The sequence below is a fragment of the Scyliorhinus torazame genome, chromosome 11 (genome assembly GCF_047496885.1).
Source record: "Scyliorhinus torazame isolate Kashiwa2021f chromosome 11, sScyTor2.1, whole genome shotgun sequence".
Classification (NCBI taxonomy): domain Eukaryota; kingdom Metazoa; phylum Chordata; class Chondrichthyes; order Carcharhiniformes; family Scyliorhinidae; genus Scyliorhinus; species Scyliorhinus torazame.
This window is the reverse complement of record NC_092717.1, coordinates 179,053,095-179,070,174: the sequence shown is the minus strand read 5'-3', so window position 1 is coordinate 179,070,174 and position 17,080 is coordinate 179,053,095. Positions and strand designations below refer to the sequence as shown.

Here is a 17,080-nt window from a genome sequence, read left to right as displayed (position 1 = left end):
ATGAAAGTGCACATCCTGACCACAATACAGGAGAATTAGAAGACTATTTAGTCCCCAAAAGGTAGGCAAGTGATCCAATTTCTAGACCTGGAGTCCTGGGTCATTTATTTTCCAGAGCTACTACAGCGGTTCTTGAAGGCAGCTCACCTCCACTTTCAAGGGCAATTACGGATGGGAAATAAATGTTGGCCTAGCCAGCCACACACACATCCCATAGATGACGTTTTAAAAACGTGCTTCTTGTAGTCATCAGAAATGCATAGTGTTCCAGATGGAGTTGAATCAGTGCCCTAGTTTGGCACAATCATATCCTGATATTTGCTCTGGTCTATGCCCTATTTAACTCGAGATCCTCAAAAAACCTTTTCCTGCGTTACTGATGAATTAAACATGATGTTCGCGTATATGGTTAGCTGCCATCATTAACTCGATCATTCTTTACTTGTTGACATAACATTTTGTTTATGGAGCTGAACGTCTTAAACTTAGACCTGCTCAACACGCTGGTGTCTGCAAACGTGCTGTGTTCTTGTTTTGTGTGGTTTCCCCCCAAATTATTGATCCACATTACAAGATCTGAGCACGGATTCTTCTTCTAACACAATTAATCACTTTCCGCACTGACGTAGCTTCACACACCACCAATCTGTCTTCAATGCACAGTTTCTTTTGTATCTGAATTCATTTCCGATAGTCGTACTTTGGTTTTGTAGCAACACTAAATCATGTAGCAATGTTGAATTGAGCTAATATCGACATCCCATTGCATCATGGCATACTCAACCGATGGGGATAAGGTTATAGTATCGGTTTGATTTAAACTGTTTATTTAACTCCAGACAATCATCAGTAAAGAAAACAAATTCCTTTTGAAGTTCTTTCTCAACATTTGCCTAGGCTTGGGTAATAAACAAATTGACTGGTGTTGAAATCTTGCAAAATATTTCTGATCCTAGAAGTACATTGCAGGAGAACCTGTTCATTTCTCGACGTTAAACAAATGTGCTCAATCTGGAACACCGATTGGAAATGCAAGCAATGAGTAACATCACAGCCCCACAAATGCCAACCTATTAATCTCCGTCAATATTTTCATTATGTTGGAATAGTAGACTAGTATACATTATGAGAACTCAGTAAACTGCAAAACATCAATTCTGGATTGTTACGTAGCCTCCTGTATTCTGGAATACATTAGCGTAAAGTGTCGCAGGTGCTTCACAGGAGTGCTATAAAGCAACATTTGACACCGATTCGCATGACGAGATATTAGGGAAGATTTTAAGGAGCATCTTAAAGCCAGAGATTTAAGAAGCAAATTCTAGCGTTAGCACTGTGGCAGCAGAAGGAACAGCCATCGGCGGTGTCACAAATAATGGCGCAGGTGGGGGGGGGGGGGCACAAAATGCCAGAATTAATATGAGCAGATATCTAGAGGGCTGTTGGCTCGGAGATTATAGGGTTAGAGAGGGACAAGGCCTTTGGAGAGATTTGAAAAGAGAACGAGAATTTTAAAATATATATTTTGCTTGATCGAGAGCCTAGGTGGGAGACCAATCAAAAGTGCATTGGTACAGACAAGTCGAGATAATGACATAGATGACGGTTTCAGCAGATGAACAGATGCAAAGGCAGAGTTGGGCAACATTATGGAGGTGGAAATAGGTGGTCTTAGTAATGGTGTGGGTTGGAAGCTTATCGTGGGATCAATTATGGCACCAAAGTGAACAGTCTCATTCAATCTCATAGTTGCTAGGGAGGAGGATTGTGTTGGTAGGCCATTGACAGAGTTTGCAGTGGGGAAACAAAACAAGTAGGTTCAGTCCTCCCAAATATTTAATTGAAGAACATTTCTGCTCATCCAGTACTGGATGTCAGTCTGATAATGTAGTTGCGAGAAGTGGTGGTAAATAGGAAGGGTCAAGGATAGATCCATGGGGTACACAAGGGATTGCTGTGAAAGAAAGGGATGAGAAGCCATTGCCAGTCTTACTCCCTTTCCAACAGCATTATGGATTTACCTACACCACAGGGCTGTAGTGGTTCAAGGCAGCATATTGCTACTTTACAAGGGCAATTGATGGGCAATAAATGGTGGTCGAGCCAGCAACACCCACATCCCATGATAGATAAGAATGGAACAATTTAACTGCAGTCTCAGCCAGCTGGCCATCAGAGGAGAGGCAGAAGGGAGTGCTAGAAGCAACTGTGCCGAAGAACAGCAGCAATTTGGGAAAGACGAGGAGGGATAGCTCACTTTTGGCACAGCACAGAGGATACTTGTGATTTTGACCAATGTGTTTTGGCACTGTGGCAGAGGTGGAATCCTGACGAGAGGAATTCAAACCTGGAGTTCCAGGACATGCAGTTGGGAGGGAAAACTTATTGAAGGACTTGAGAGGTGAGAGATGGGTTGGTACTTTGCAAGTACAGTGGAGTCAAGATTTCTGTTTCAGGCGTGGATGATGATGGAAGACTTAAAGGCGAGAGGAACAACTGTTAAGGGGACCAGGACGGAAAGTCAGGTGGGCAGTAGTTTAGTGGGAATAGGTTCAAAAGGGTTAGGAGGTGGGTCTCATGGACAAGGTTAGCTTGGAGAAGACATATGGGGAGATGAGAAAGAACCTAGAGCAAGAGGAGAGTTCGGAGCTAGGATGGAAATGGCAGAGTGAGCACATAGGCTGAATAATAATGGGGGCAGATGGCTCACCCTGCAGCTGTAACCGATTAAGAGCTAGGTGGGATTTCCATCACTGGGGAGGAGATCCTGTCCTCTGGAGATGCTGTTACTGCAAGAGGATGAGGAATGTAGCCAGTCCAGGGAGAGTTCCATCTTGGGGTTGGAGGGCATTCCACAATCTGCAAAGCACAGCCCTCAAAAATAGAATCACTGCCTTGCTTTCTGCCCTTTGAAGGATGCAACAAAGAAAAACTGGCGTAACAAGCCTAATTAACCCATGATTACATATTTCAATATGTCAGGCAAGCTTCCGATTTCAGCACCTGCCCTTCCCATCTTATAGAGATGAGCTCAGCAGCTGCCACACTCTATTTTACATGCCCCTCGTTTGAAAACACTTAGGCTGCATTTTAGGTGCCCCGCCGAGATGGGGAGAGCAAGCGTGCAACAGTTTTATTGGGGATTCGTGCGAAGGAGGATGCACTGGAGCGGAAATGCTGTGGCAGAGTACTACACGGTTGGGATTTTGTAGTTGTAACTAAAGGCACCAGTTACATGTTGGACTGAGAGCGGTGATAGATTTACATTTGGTCTATAGCCTAAGCGCCTATACTTCCTCAGGAAACTAAGGAAATTCGGCATGTCCACATTGACTCTTACCAACTTTTACAGATGCACCATAGAAAGCATCCTATCAGGCTGCATCACAGCCTGGTATGGCAACTGCTCGGCCCAGGACTGCAAGAAACTTCATAGAGTCGTGAACACCGCCCAGTCTATCACACGAACCTGCCTCCCATCCATTGACTCCATCTACACCTCCCGCTGCCTGGGGAAAGCGGGCAGTATAATTAAAGATCCCTCCCAACCGGCTTACTCACTCTTCCAACTTCTTCCATCGGGCAGGAGATACAGAAGTCTGAAAACACGCACGAACAGATTCAAAAACAGCTTCTTCACCACTGTCACCAGACTCCTAAATGACCCTCTTATGGACTGACTACACCCTGTATGCTTCATCCGATGCCAGTGCTTATGTAGTTACATTGTATATGTTGTGTTGCCCTATTATGTATTTTCTTTTATTCTCATGTACTTAATGATCTGTTGAGCTGCTCGCAGAAAAATACTTTTCACTGTACCTCGATACACGTGACAACAAACAAATCCAAATCCAATCCAATTACAAATATGCAATTTGAGGATAATGTCCTAATTCTTTTCGTCAGAGCCTATACATTTTTGGCACAAACCTTCACATTTTTTTTAATACAAGATCCTTGAGTTTTCTTCATCTCAATATATAGGAGAGAAATCAGGAGATTTTGGACATCACCATTTTCCAAAACACAACTTCTATTGCCATCCCCCTGCCCCCCTTTGATGGAAATTGAAGTGTTTCAATTACCTTCTTGCACATCTCTTTATGTTGTGATTGCTTCGGTTCAGATTTTGAGCATCAAGGAAAATATGCTCTCAACATTGACCATCCCACCAACCATTCATTAGTTCATCCTCAACACTTCACAAACTGTTGCATCTGCTTCACCCCATACATCTGATCATAGTAATGACTGACCGAATCCTGCTCAGCCCAATTCAGAAATGATAGAGTACTAAACCGGTTTTACAATATAATTAGATGGTGAGAGAAAACAGCTGTTCCAGAAATACCACATTGTGCAAAGTAGTTTAGAAGACAGCATCCTACCCAAGAATCTCTAATGACAAACTACAAAAAGCAAAGCCAAAAGATTAAGCTGTGAATGGGAGCACTCAAATACACTGACCATCATCTAGTGTTAATTTTGAATGCGGGCTAGAGAATGGACTTTAAAAATAAACACCAGCTGCCACATTTTTTGTATTTTCCCCTTGGCAAAGAATAGTTGCAAATTGGAATATTGTATGGATTTGGGATGCACAGATTTCTGAAGATCATAAAATCACGGTTGGCTTTGTTCCACACAAACTACAAGAAAACAATGATGGGAAATAATTTTAATAACCGTTTTCTTTCAAAGTAAATTTCAACCTAAATATCATACAATTTTAAAGCACAGACAACTATTCAGCGCATCTTACCGTTGCCAACACTTGGTTATCCATTTAGACATATTGATTTATTGCCCTTTCACCATACACTTCAAATTTTTATTTTAGAAATATATATCTTTGAAAAGCTACGAACTCTGTTGTTACATTATTTCAGTCTTGTATTTCTTAACATTTTGCTACAATTCAAGACTTTAACCCAAACCATTGGACACAACTGTTTTAGGGAAAAAAAAACGTTAACTTTTAAATAGAGCTACTGTCTTCCTTATAAACTATCAGCTGCATATTCAACATTGAGAATATGGAACTCAAATGTGGTTGAGCCAGTTAGTATAAATGTCTTTCAAGGGGAAGCTAGATAAGCATATGAGATGGGAATGGAGGGTTACGTGGACCGATTCAGGTATAGAATGTTGGAGGAGACTCGAGTCGAGAATAAAAGTCAGCATGGACTGGATGGGCCAAAGGGTCGCAGCCTGCTTCTGTGATGCATAACGTTACTCTATAGGCAAGTCACTGACAGCAAATGTTGCAGAAAATAGCACACTGTTCAAGCTGAAAGTAACAGCTATTTTATGCATGCCAGTAATTGATGTCCAAGATCAACTAGAAAATCCAGAAGTTCCAACAAAAAAAATCCGTGCAGTTCTAGCTCTTCCTCCTCTCATCCATTTAATGTTATCTGTGCAAGTCACTCCAGGCAAGCAACTTACTCCGAGGCCACTCCTTGTCAACCAAGAAGTAGAGCCATGCATGGTCAGCTGCATTTTCTACCAGTGATAAGAAGTGCCCCATCTTCTTAAGTCGGATCTTCAGAAAGAACTTACCATATGGGGACCAGGTTCTTCTTGCAAACCAGTATGAGATTAGTTATTGGTGCACTGATTTACTGCACCATCTATTGTTTGGCTTGGCTACCTACCTCTTATTCCCAGCACAAAAATGGAGCTATTCATCTTGCTGGAATGATCATTTAGTCCTGTGATGATGCTTCAAATATGAAGTCTATATTCCCCAAAATGCTTATTTAGGCATTTGCCAAGTGTCGTGAAAAACGTAACCCCATTTATTAGCATCATATGTTCCAAATGATTCATTCAGAACTTAGTAAATAATTGCGATCAAAAAATGAACAGACCACAAAATGTTCGAGAAAATAATAAGCAGTATAAGAATACACAGTAAATAAAGGAACTGGGATTTAGATAACCTTCTTAAAAATTGTTACTTTGTTCCTTGGAATAATATGAGGAATATACAATATGTATAATAGAATGAGGTGAACTGGGTTATTGACAGGTCTAAGTGTCAGCTACGATGCAGGTGAACTGGGTTATTGACAAGTCTAAGTGTCAGCTATGATGCAGGGAAACTACAATTTCTATTTTTGATTAAAAGGTAAGAATGCAGTAAAATACCTGAACAGCAGCTTTATTTGGTCCCTGACAAGACTGTAAAGGAGTACCCTGAGATTCATAAATTGTGCATTCATACCAATAGGTTTGTTAACAGTTTCCTAAAAGACACATGAATGAAGGCAACATTAGTGGGCCACATAATTTATTCAGTAGTTTATGTTTCCCATCTTTCAGATTAAACGTGTCTGTTAAACAGTAAAAACTGCAGCACTTAAATTAACTGAGCTTACAAAAGACCATACACATTTGCTGATATCAACCTCAAAAAATCTGCACAACAGCAGTAAAGGAATCAGGGAATTGTAGGCACTTATTAGGCTTATGAAAACCTGTACCTGTTGATTTTAAGAGGTCTGGTCCAAAAATCTTCATTTCCTACCAAATTAAAAAAGAAATTAATACAAAAAGAAAAGGACAAAATTAACATACATCTGTGGCTGTATAAATCTACTTAAGTCACTAGTCTTTGGGTCTGCTCAGGATTATCATTATTTTATATCAGATCTTATGTACAGGAGATCTGTGAATACACATGGGCACAACTTTACAGACTGTAGCCAAAAATAAACTTTGTACTCCGTTTGCAGGTATTCAATTGCTAGATGCTTAAAGAAATAAAGCACAGTGTAAAATAAACATCGTGACACTACCATTCTATACAAAGTAGAGATCATGTTTACATAGCTCCCAAAGCTGAAATTACATTTACACATATTATCTGAATTATTTGAAGACAAATTGCACCATGAAAACTATAGAAAGGCATTTTAACATATTTGAAAAGATAAATTAATGAACAATTTACTTGAAAAATCAATTTTATATGCATTATGACTAAATTATAGAACTTTGATAGAAAATTTAAGAAAACAGAACAAGTATTTATCATACTTCCATTCTGTCTGCAGGGGAAGTTAAATTTTTTTTCTTCAAATTTGGTAAACAATGGAAACTAAGCCATGTTCACTCACAATCTTAAGCATTAAGACTAGATCAAATGGCATGTTTGTGTTTAAAAAAAAATACAGGAAAATGTTTTAAATACAACAGAGTTCATTATAAGAGAGCCTGGATGTCTTTTTCATTACGAAAAGGTCTTCATTATCTCTACGCAAAAAGCTTAATTAATATAGTTCAGTGATCTCGCAAATAGAGATACTTTGAAGGTTTATGCATAAAATTCCTTGGTTGGTGCCTTTTGATAAGCCGTAGTGGATGGTTTTCGTTCACCAAGGTCGTAGCTGCCTTCATCCTTCTTCCTCATACGGTACACCAACAGCAAGATGAGGAAAATGGCGAACAAAAAGCCAATGACTCCTCCAGCAATAACAGCTGTGAGACAGATATTAGAAATAGTGAAATAAACATGAGCAGTAATATGGAGATACAATTACCATATTATCATTCGTTTATGAACATTGAATACAGTGAGGTGTCTGTAAAAAAAACTGCTGTGAGGTGTATACAATTGAAAACACACCTTACAGAGGGTTAAACTTTTATTTTGGCATTATTTTGGTGCTTGAGTTGCAATTAACTATCATTATGCGAAGACATCTTCAAAACTTTGGACAAGACTTTCGACTGGGAGTTACCTAGTTTATAACTTAGATAAATTCTTGGGGTGCTAGTCTTCTGGCTCAACTCCTCAAGGTCATCCACCAAGTGATGAGGACCTTGCAATATAATTGCACCACCATATATTGTAATTATTGTAATCTGTGCTCCATCGGTGCTGGTTGTTAGGAATGCTCAGGGTACCCAGGCTTGTTATAGCAGTGCAAGGGAAATTGCAACCGCTCCTCAGACCTTCTCCACCCATCTAAGCCATGCAAAAAACCTTCTCCCAGAGGAAAAAAATATCTGGGGTCATGGGCAAGCAGAGCTCCTGGCTGTCACATTAACCCTCATTTGATTCAGGACTGTCAAAATTGCATAGGTTATTTTCAATTAGAATCCCGATTAGTGACAAGTGTTCAAATGAATTACAAAATTATGAGGGGCATAGACAGAGTGGATAGTCAGAGACTTTTTCCCAGCGTAGAGGGGTCAATTACTAGGGGGCATAGGTTTTAAGATGAGAGAGGCAAGGTTTAGAGGAGAGGTACGAGGCAAGTTTTTTTTTAACACAGAGGGTAGTGGGTGCCTGGAACTCGCTGCCGGAGGAGGTGGTGGAGGCAGGGACGATAGTGACGTTTAAGGGGCATCTTGACAAATTCATGAATAGGATGGGAATAGAGGGATACGGACCCCAGAAGTGCAGAAGATTTTAGTTTAGACGGGCAGCATGGTCGGCGCAGGCTTGGAGGGCCAGTTCCTGTGCTGTACTTTTCTTTGTTCTTTGAATTGGCCCACTGGAAATCTGAATCTACTTTGGAACTCAAAAGTGGAAGAGGCACCATGCCCTGATGGCTATGTCCCAGAATGCTGTGGGGAAATGGAATAGATGCTCTGGCCACATTTCTTCAAACGCTTTTGGATATGAAAGTTGGGCTAGAAGACTAGTGATTGGCTAGAGGCTATAGACCAGCAGTTTCAACGTTGATTATAGGTAAGCTCCTGGACACTATATATCAAATTATTTCAATTCTCACACAGTTAAAATTGTTTAACACAGTGTAAACAAAATAGGAAAATAATGTATCTGGAACCATAAAGCAGTTACACCACTTGGGCTAGGATCTTCGGATTCGGTCAATGGTCAGGGACAGGAGGGCGTGACTGCAAGTGAAGCAGGCAAAGGTATGACGGCAGGAGTACAGGAGCTTCAGCCCTTGCAATTGTCCCAAAGGTTTGAGTTTTCGAAGCTTGTATGGATGAGAGCAGGAGCTGCAGTGTGGATTAGTAGTGGTGGATGGTAGTCAGGGAGCTAGACTCACTTCTATGTTGCCTGCATGGTGCCAGAGTTCAATATATCTGCTTAGAGCTGGAGAGGAACGTTTGAGTGGAAGGGAGGGGAGGGGGTGGAGAAACTTTCATTGGAAAAGAGGGAGGGGACCGGTTGTTGAGGTCCATGTAGGTACCAAGGACATAGATAGGAAAAGGAAAGAGGTTCCGCAGAGGCAGTATAAGCAAGGTTAAATTAAAACACAGAACCCCTAAAGATAATGATCTCTGGATTATTACCTGAAATCACAAGCATGTTGGCCTCGGGCAAATAAGATTGGGGGTTTGAATGCTTGGCTCAAAGATTAGTGTGGAGAAATGGGTTTTGCTTCATGGAGCACTGATACCAGTCCTGGAAGAAGTGGGATCTGTGTCATTGGGATAGTCTTCACCTGAACCATACTGGGATCAGTGTTCTGGAGAGTTGTATAACTAGGCCGTAGAGAGGGCTATAAACTAAATAATTGGGGGGGGGGGGCTGGGGTTGAATCATGTGAGGGCAGATATGGTGGATTATAAGGAAAGACCAAGGCAATAAAGCAAGGTAGCAAAAGAGTAATGACACTAAGTGTGACAGGAAGGGGCAAAAAGTATAAACTTAAGTGTGTGACAGTAGTTAAGGCCAGAGTTGGCAACAATCATGAGACGACAACGGCAGCGGAATCCATCCGGGAGAAGCAAGTGACAGCACCAACACCAGATCCATTCGCGTATTGCCCTCCATAATTGTCTCTCCGGCACCCAAATGTATATCTACCTCCCAGTAACCCCCCCAACAGATACCTACTGGTGTTTAAAATAATATTGCCAAATGTACAGAGCTGCTGCGGTTGAGCTGGTGCATAATACCCTACCAGTTATTTTATTTTATTTCTTTTTTTGGTATGTTTGAGGGTGCTCTTCTCTTCTAAAAGAGTTGGCAACAATAATATAACAGAACTAAAGTTTCTGTATGTGCATGTTCAGCACCATTTGTGACTCAGGTACTGAAGCAGCCTGTGCCTATGTGCAGCAAGACCTGGACAACATTCAGACTTGGGTTGGTCAGTGGCAGTTAACATCAACACCACACTAGTGTCAAACAATGACCATCTGAGACGAGAGAGAATCTAACCATCTCCCCATGTAATTCAAAGACAATACCGTCACTGAAACCCCTACTATAAGCACCCTACAGATGTACCACAACAAATCACCAAAGCTCCTTTGACAATGCCTTCCAAACCCATGACCTCTACCACCTAAAGGCCAAGGGCAGGCCAGCAGATGCACTACCTTCAAGTTCCCCTCCAAGCCACACACCATCCTGATTTGGAATTAAATCACTGTTCCTTCACTACCATTGTGTGAAAATCATGGAACTTCCTCCCTAAAAACTCTATGGGTGTACGTACACCACACTCCGTGGTTCAAGGCGACAGCATAACACCGCCTTCTCAAGAGCAATTAAGGGCAATAAATGCTGGGCTAGTCAGTAATGCCCACAGCCCCTTTCATGGGTGTTTTCCATCATGACGGATACCAGAGCTATTGACACAGTTCAAAAATAAGGGGTCTCCCATTTAAGGCGGAGCAGTAAAAACCTTTTCTTGGGGGGTCTTTAGGATATGGAATTCTCTTCCCCAAAGTACAGGAAGACAGGGTCAATGAGCATTTTAAAAATGCAGTTAGATTCTTGATTAACAAGGGAAGCAAAGGGGTAGGCAAAAATTAGACTCGAGGCCACAATCAGATCAACCACAGTCTTATCAAATGGCAGAGGAGGCTTGAGGGGTCGAATAGCCTATTCCTGCCCCTAAAACATATGTTTGTGTGTGTGTGTATATGGCTTTTTAAAAATCATTTATATGGGCTTTGCTGGCGAGGCCAGCATTTGTTGCCCATCCTTAATTTCCCTTGAGATGGTGGTGAGCTGCCTTCTTGAATCACTGCAGTGGCGTAGGTCCACCCACCGTGCTATTAGGGAGGGAGTTCCAAGATTTTGACCTAGTGACAGTGAAGGAACGGCAATATATTTCCAAGTCAGGATGCTGAGTGACTTGGAGGGGAACTTTCAGATGATGGTTGTTCCCATGTATCTATTGCCCATGTCCTTCTCGATGGTAGTGGTCATGGGATTTGAAGGTGCTGCCTAAGGAGCCTGGTTAGTTCTGGTAGAGCACCTTGTAGATGATACATATACTGTGCTTCGGTGGTGGTGGGAGTGAATATTTGTGCAAGAGGCGCCAATTAAGCAGGCTGTTTGCCTGGATGGTATAAAGCTTCCAGAGTCTTGTTGGCTGCACTCATCCAGGGAAGTGAGGAGTATCCTGACTTATGCGTTGTAGGTGGTGGGCAGGCTTTGGGAGTCAGGTGGTAAGTTACCCACCACAGGATTCCGAGCCTCTAACCTGCTTTTGTGGCCATAGTATTTATATGACTAGTCCAGTTCAGTTTCTGATCAATGGTAACCTCCAGGATGTTTATTGATGGTAATATCTTTGAATGCCTAGGGGCAATAGTTTGATTCTTTCTTATTGGAGATGGTCATTGCCATTATTTGTCACTTGTTAGTCCAAGTCTGGATATTATCCAGGTCTGGCTGCATTTGCACGTAGACTGCTTCAGTGACTGAGGAGCCACTAATGGAGCTGAACATTGTGCAATAGCGAACATCCCCACATCTGACTTTATGTTGGAAGGAAGGTCATTGATGAAGCAGCTGAAGATGGTTGTGCGTGTAAAAGTACACATCATTGCTCCACCAAACAAATTGGTTTACAATCTATAAAATGATCTCTGAAGTAGTTTCGTTTTAAATGCAAAATTTATAACCACAAGCAACCTTCAATATAATTCAGTTAGTATATTTGTGGCATTCTATGATTCTGTTATGAGAAAAATACAAAGCTGCCATTTACCTGCAAGCACTTCTGTTCTCTGGAAAAGGCTTTCCGAATGTTTTTCTGCAGATACGTCATTATCAGTATTGATTGTTGGCTTTTCAATAACAAAGTCTATAACCTTTGGTTTCTCTTTCTCTGGGGTGTCGACAGTTGCCTGCAAGGGAAAAGCAATGCAAGAAACCATGTAAATTCCAAAACAGGGAGCAGAAAGACAATTTCAGATGGACTACAAAATTCACTTGCTCAAAACACTCACTTTGCCATAGTTAATTCAGTAAAGTGTATTGTGTGGTACTGTAATGTGGTATGGAAAAAGGGCATGGAAGAGCAAGAAAAAAAAATATGAGCTAGGATCTTTCAGTATAAACACATTTTCCTGCAGTACATGACCACAGAATGACAAAAAGAAAATGAATTGCTCTCACAAAATACTGTGAAGCATTTTTGAAAGGTTATCTTTTCAGGTGTGTAATGTACTTTTTAATAAGTTTCTTTACTTGCCTCTGTTCGGACAGGTTTTCTGCTCAATTTCTTTTGTGTAGTTGGCTCTACTCCCACAGTTACTGATCTTGGTACACCAAGAGTTGGTTTGATGTCTGGGTTCATTTGTGCAGGATTATAGGTGACCACCTGTATCTCAGTTTCAAAATTCCCTATGAAAGAGAAAAGGCATCTCAGCATAGAGTAAAAAAAAATCTCTTTACACCCTCAAAAGTTAAATTTGAAAGTGGATTACGGATTACAAATTGGCTAGTACAATAAACAGCAATATTGTTTTAAAGCAGTATTTTAAAGTAGTTAGCTGAAAATCAAAACATTCAATGGTCATATTGCAATGTTAACCCTTTGACATCGACATTATTAGTGTATACGTAGGCACACAAAATATGGTTCTGATGTTGTTCACAAGGCTATAAAAAACATTAATTGTCATAATGTTAACTTCTTTCAGTATATTAGTTCATGCGAATCGGTAGATAGTTGTATGCAGTTGTGTATGTTTACCCATAGTACCAGCATAAACTTGTCTTTTAAACAACTCAATTGGCTTGCAGCAAATTCCTAATGTTCTTCAATATTGATTTTTAATGGAATGATGGTCATCTTTGCTGAATAGTATTAATGCTAGTAGAAATGAAATGAAATGAAAGGAAAGTTTAAAGAATGATTTAAAGTGACCTGAAAACAGACCAAGTGCTTAGGGCAGTGAGAAAGCTGAAACAAATGCACAGGACTGCAAGGGGAATATAGCTAACCGGAGGATGTCCTAATTGGAATGCGATCCACATGTTGCAACCATTTCATGTGAGCGTCAGTGTAAATGGAGTGAACGCTTTACCATGAATTGTCTGATTTTATGATTTTTTGTGTGTAATTAATTAAGAACTGTACACGCTTACTCCTTTGTTTCATTACATATGTGGTAAACCTCTGAGAAATAAATTGCAATTTTTATTTTAAAAAGGAATGTTCCTATTTGCACACCGGGGGTAAACCTGACAGACCTGTCAGCCAGTCCATGATCAGAAGTGATTGCTAATGAAGAGTGAACGTTTGATTCTGATTCTTATAGTATCAGGACAAGCATCTTCCCTTCACAGGCATAATGGTTGTTGGCATACGTGTGCCACACTGCTTGACTAATCCCATACTGTTCATTTCCCAAATGCACCATGTCCTATTTTTTTTCACCTCAGCCACTGAAACACAATTAAATTATCTGATGATTTGGCACACCAAGCTCCGAATTAAAGTCAGGCCGCTAAAATATTTCAGTTAATTTTTCCAAACCTCTTGGGAGTCAACTTTCTGTGGGGTTAAGTTAGAAGTACAATATACGGGCAGCATGGTTAGCACAGTTGCTTCACAACCCTAGGGTCCCAGGTTCGATTCCCGGTTTGGGTCACTGTCTGTGTGGAGTCTGCAATCCTCCCAGTGTCTGCACGCGTTTCTTCCAGTTTCCTCCCACAGTCCAAAGATGTGCAGTTTAGGTGGATTGGCTGTGCTAAATTGCTCTTAGTGTCCAAAAAGGTTAGGTGGGGTTACTGGGATAGGGTGGAGGCGTGGTCTTAAATAGGGTGCTCTTTCCAAGGGTCGGTGCAGATGCGATGGGCCGAATGGCCTCCTTCTGCACCGTAAATTCTATGTGAAAAAAAAATTCCATTCGCGTTGTTAAGACAGAGCCAAGTCATATGGAAAATAGACATAAATGAGTTATTTTGCAAAATCCAGCACCAGCACAAGGAATGTTTTGGTTACAAATTGAACTTCTTGATGCTTGCATGTCAGGTCAAAGCACACATTCAGTGGGAACCTCTTGCATGCCGTGCAGATTTAAAGGTTAGAAGTTATTTCTCTTCAATATCATCACCTTGCTCATTTCTGGAGTGATGTTATTGGTAGATGAGAAAAAGCTACAAACATTTCAGTCAGAAGTCACAATTCAGTTACTCATAGAACCGTACAGGACAGGAGGTCATTTCACCATTGAGCCAGTTCCGACTCTCCAACTCCTTCTCCAAAGCTCTGCAAATTTCTTCTTTTTAAAAGTATTGCTTCGGCCACCTTTCCAGGCAGAGCGTTTCAGATCATAACTCTGGTGGAGAACAGAATTCTCATTTCCCCTGGATTATTTGACATCAGTCCTCCAGTTACTGACTTTCCTTCTGGTGGGACGTTTCTCCTCATCTGCACAAGCAAAACCGCTCACCATTTTGAACATTTTTATGAAGTCTTCCCCCCCCCCCCTCCCCCCAACCAGAGTACAAAATATTGCAGATCCAGGAATTCTGAACGATGTTGGGAATATTTTCTGCTCCAAGGAGAACAATCCAATTTCTCTACTTTCTCCACACAATTGGAAGTCCTCCATCCCTTGAAACCTTCTACACCCACATCCTTCCCGAAATGTGGTGCCCTGAATTAGCTGTGGAATAATTAGTGTTTCACTTTTGCACTCTTTTCTATTTGTAAAGCCCAGGATCCTGTATGCTTTTTAAACAAAAAGCAAACAGCCTTATGAGCCTGTCCTCCCTTCAAAATATCACAAGTTAATATTCGCCATCTTCGTAGGAATATAAACAAGTCAATATTGAAAGAAAATGAAACAAATGCCAGCTCTCAAGAAAACTATAGATGTTAAGTCAATAAGCTAACACTTTTCTTTTAAAAACAGAATGTCAACTGACCTACAGAACAATTCACACAGATTTCCCACAGAGTTTCAGAGCTGACGTCCGCCCTAGTCTAATTTACTTGTGCTTTAATCTCATGGAAAATATTAATCCTCAGCATACAAGATCAGTTCAGTCTTCACCCACTTACAGTGAGGAGCAGAGAACCAGCAGCGTGCCTGTTAAAATGCCTCTCCCAACTCTAGCCAATGCTCCTCTGCATACACCAAGATCAACCTCCCTGGATATTGGTGATCCAACTCTCTGTAAACATGTCCTCTCACTTTGGGTCTCCGATTCCACAAGGTTAAGAGCTTCTACTCTTACACATCAGGGGTGTGTGGGGCGCTTCTCTGCCATGATCAATGTGCTTTTGCAGAGTGGGGGGAATGGCCTAATAACATACATTGCTCCTCTGTCTACTTCCATTCCAACTGTCTAAAAAAAAAGTGTTCAAAACCAGCATTATGTTGCAAGAGAAGCCATTCTATTGTCTCCCAAAATGCTTGGGAACTCTCTCTCTGCAGCCCCAGCACGTCTGGGGTCCTGGGCCATTTCACTGGTTTCAATATTGCCCACCTATGGATGTGGGATGAAACCACAATTGATTGTTCAAGGACACTAAAAATCCAAGAGCCTGGAGTTATTGAAAGAAAAGTTCAATCATTCTCAGAAATGCATATTGAAAAACATTTTAAAGCATAGGGGTTTTTTTAAATGTTAAAAAATTTTTTTTTTTAAAGTATGTGAACAAGAGGGAGATGTGGAGCAAGATGGCCTGTGAAATTCTTAAATAAGGCTGAGGTGACAAATTAAACTGCATGGACAGAAGCATGATGATCAAACCTAATTCAGTAGGTGGAAGATTTGAGGAGGAGGGTGATCAAGTTTACAACATTTTGTATTTTAACAGTGAAGTTTGAAATTTTCTCCAAAGTATCAGATTAGCTGCGAACACTGCATCTTCAAATTGTCCAGTGTGATGCAATTTCTGACCACGACCTAACAAGATTTAATAATCTTATAAAATTGCTGTTTCAGAGGTCAAAGTTGAACAATGACTAACAATTCGATAAGTACATAATTTTTACTTTTCCACAAAGATATATTGGTGTATCTGCAACGATTGAAAAGGAATGATGGGCGCAACGGTTACTTACATTCCTCTTTATTTTAACTTGGCTTGAAAATTTTGTCTGTAGAAAAAACACTCTTAGACAGCTTTGACAAGTCAACTATTTACTGAATCAAAGCATTTCTGCCATATTTTGATGAATTGTAAATGATGAACTTTTGGTTCATCTACTAAAGTGAACAGTTTTGGCACTATTGGGCCTAGTTATAAGACATGGATCAGGAAAGAGTGCTTCGATATTAACTACCCCCTCCACAACCCCTTCATGAATGTCCTGAAAAGGTCATGGGTGGACCCAAAATGGCTTGCAAAATTTCTATTAACCTGTTTGCATCAGACTGACAGTGCAGTTGGAAACTCAATTTAAATAACTGGTACTTGATCAAGTTTACCCAGGCCCCTCAACCAAGCCTTAGCCTGTCCTTCGGCTGATTGCAACCTGTCTTCAGCCTTTGCAGCGATCGGGGACCTGTCAAGTCCCCTCAGAATCATATGTTTCAATAGGGATACCTCTCATTCTTCTAAACTCCAATGAGTACAGACCCAACTGGCACAATCTTTCCTCTCGAGGCAACACCTTCATCCCAGGAATCAAACTAGTAAACCTTCTCTGAACTGCCTCCAATGCAAGTATATTCCTGCTTAAATAAAAGAGCAAAATTGTATGCAACACTCTGTGTAATATTACCAATGCTCTCGTGGGATTTCCCTACTTTTAAACTCCACGGCCCTTGCAATAAATTCTAATGCTCAATTTGCCTTCCGAATTACTATACCACACTCTTCCATCGTGACTCATTTATAAGAACATCCCTCTGTGCTACAGCATTCTTCAGTCTTTCACC

The 17,080-nt window shown here is 40.9% G+C and overlaps 1 protein-coding gene across 1 annotated transcript in view; it reads right to left on the bottom strand.

Moving 5' to 3' along the window:
• Positions 1–4,666: 4,666 nt before the first annotated feature.
• sdc2 (syndecan 2) overlaps positions 4,667–17,080 on the bottom strand; it is a 120,195-nt gene continuing 107,781 nt past the window's right edge. The window contains exons 4-6 of the mRNA XM_072468095.1: positions 12,429–12,580; positions 11,943–12,081; positions 4,667–7,488 (exon numbers count right to left, since the gene is read on the bottom strand). Of these exons, the coding sequence (XP_072324196.1) occupies positions 7,325–7,488; positions 11,943–12,081; positions 12,429–12,580 (455 nt within the window). The 3' untranslated portion in view covers positions 4,667–7,324. The remainder of the gene's footprint in view (positions 7,489–11,942; positions 12,082–12,428; positions 12,581–17,080) is intronic.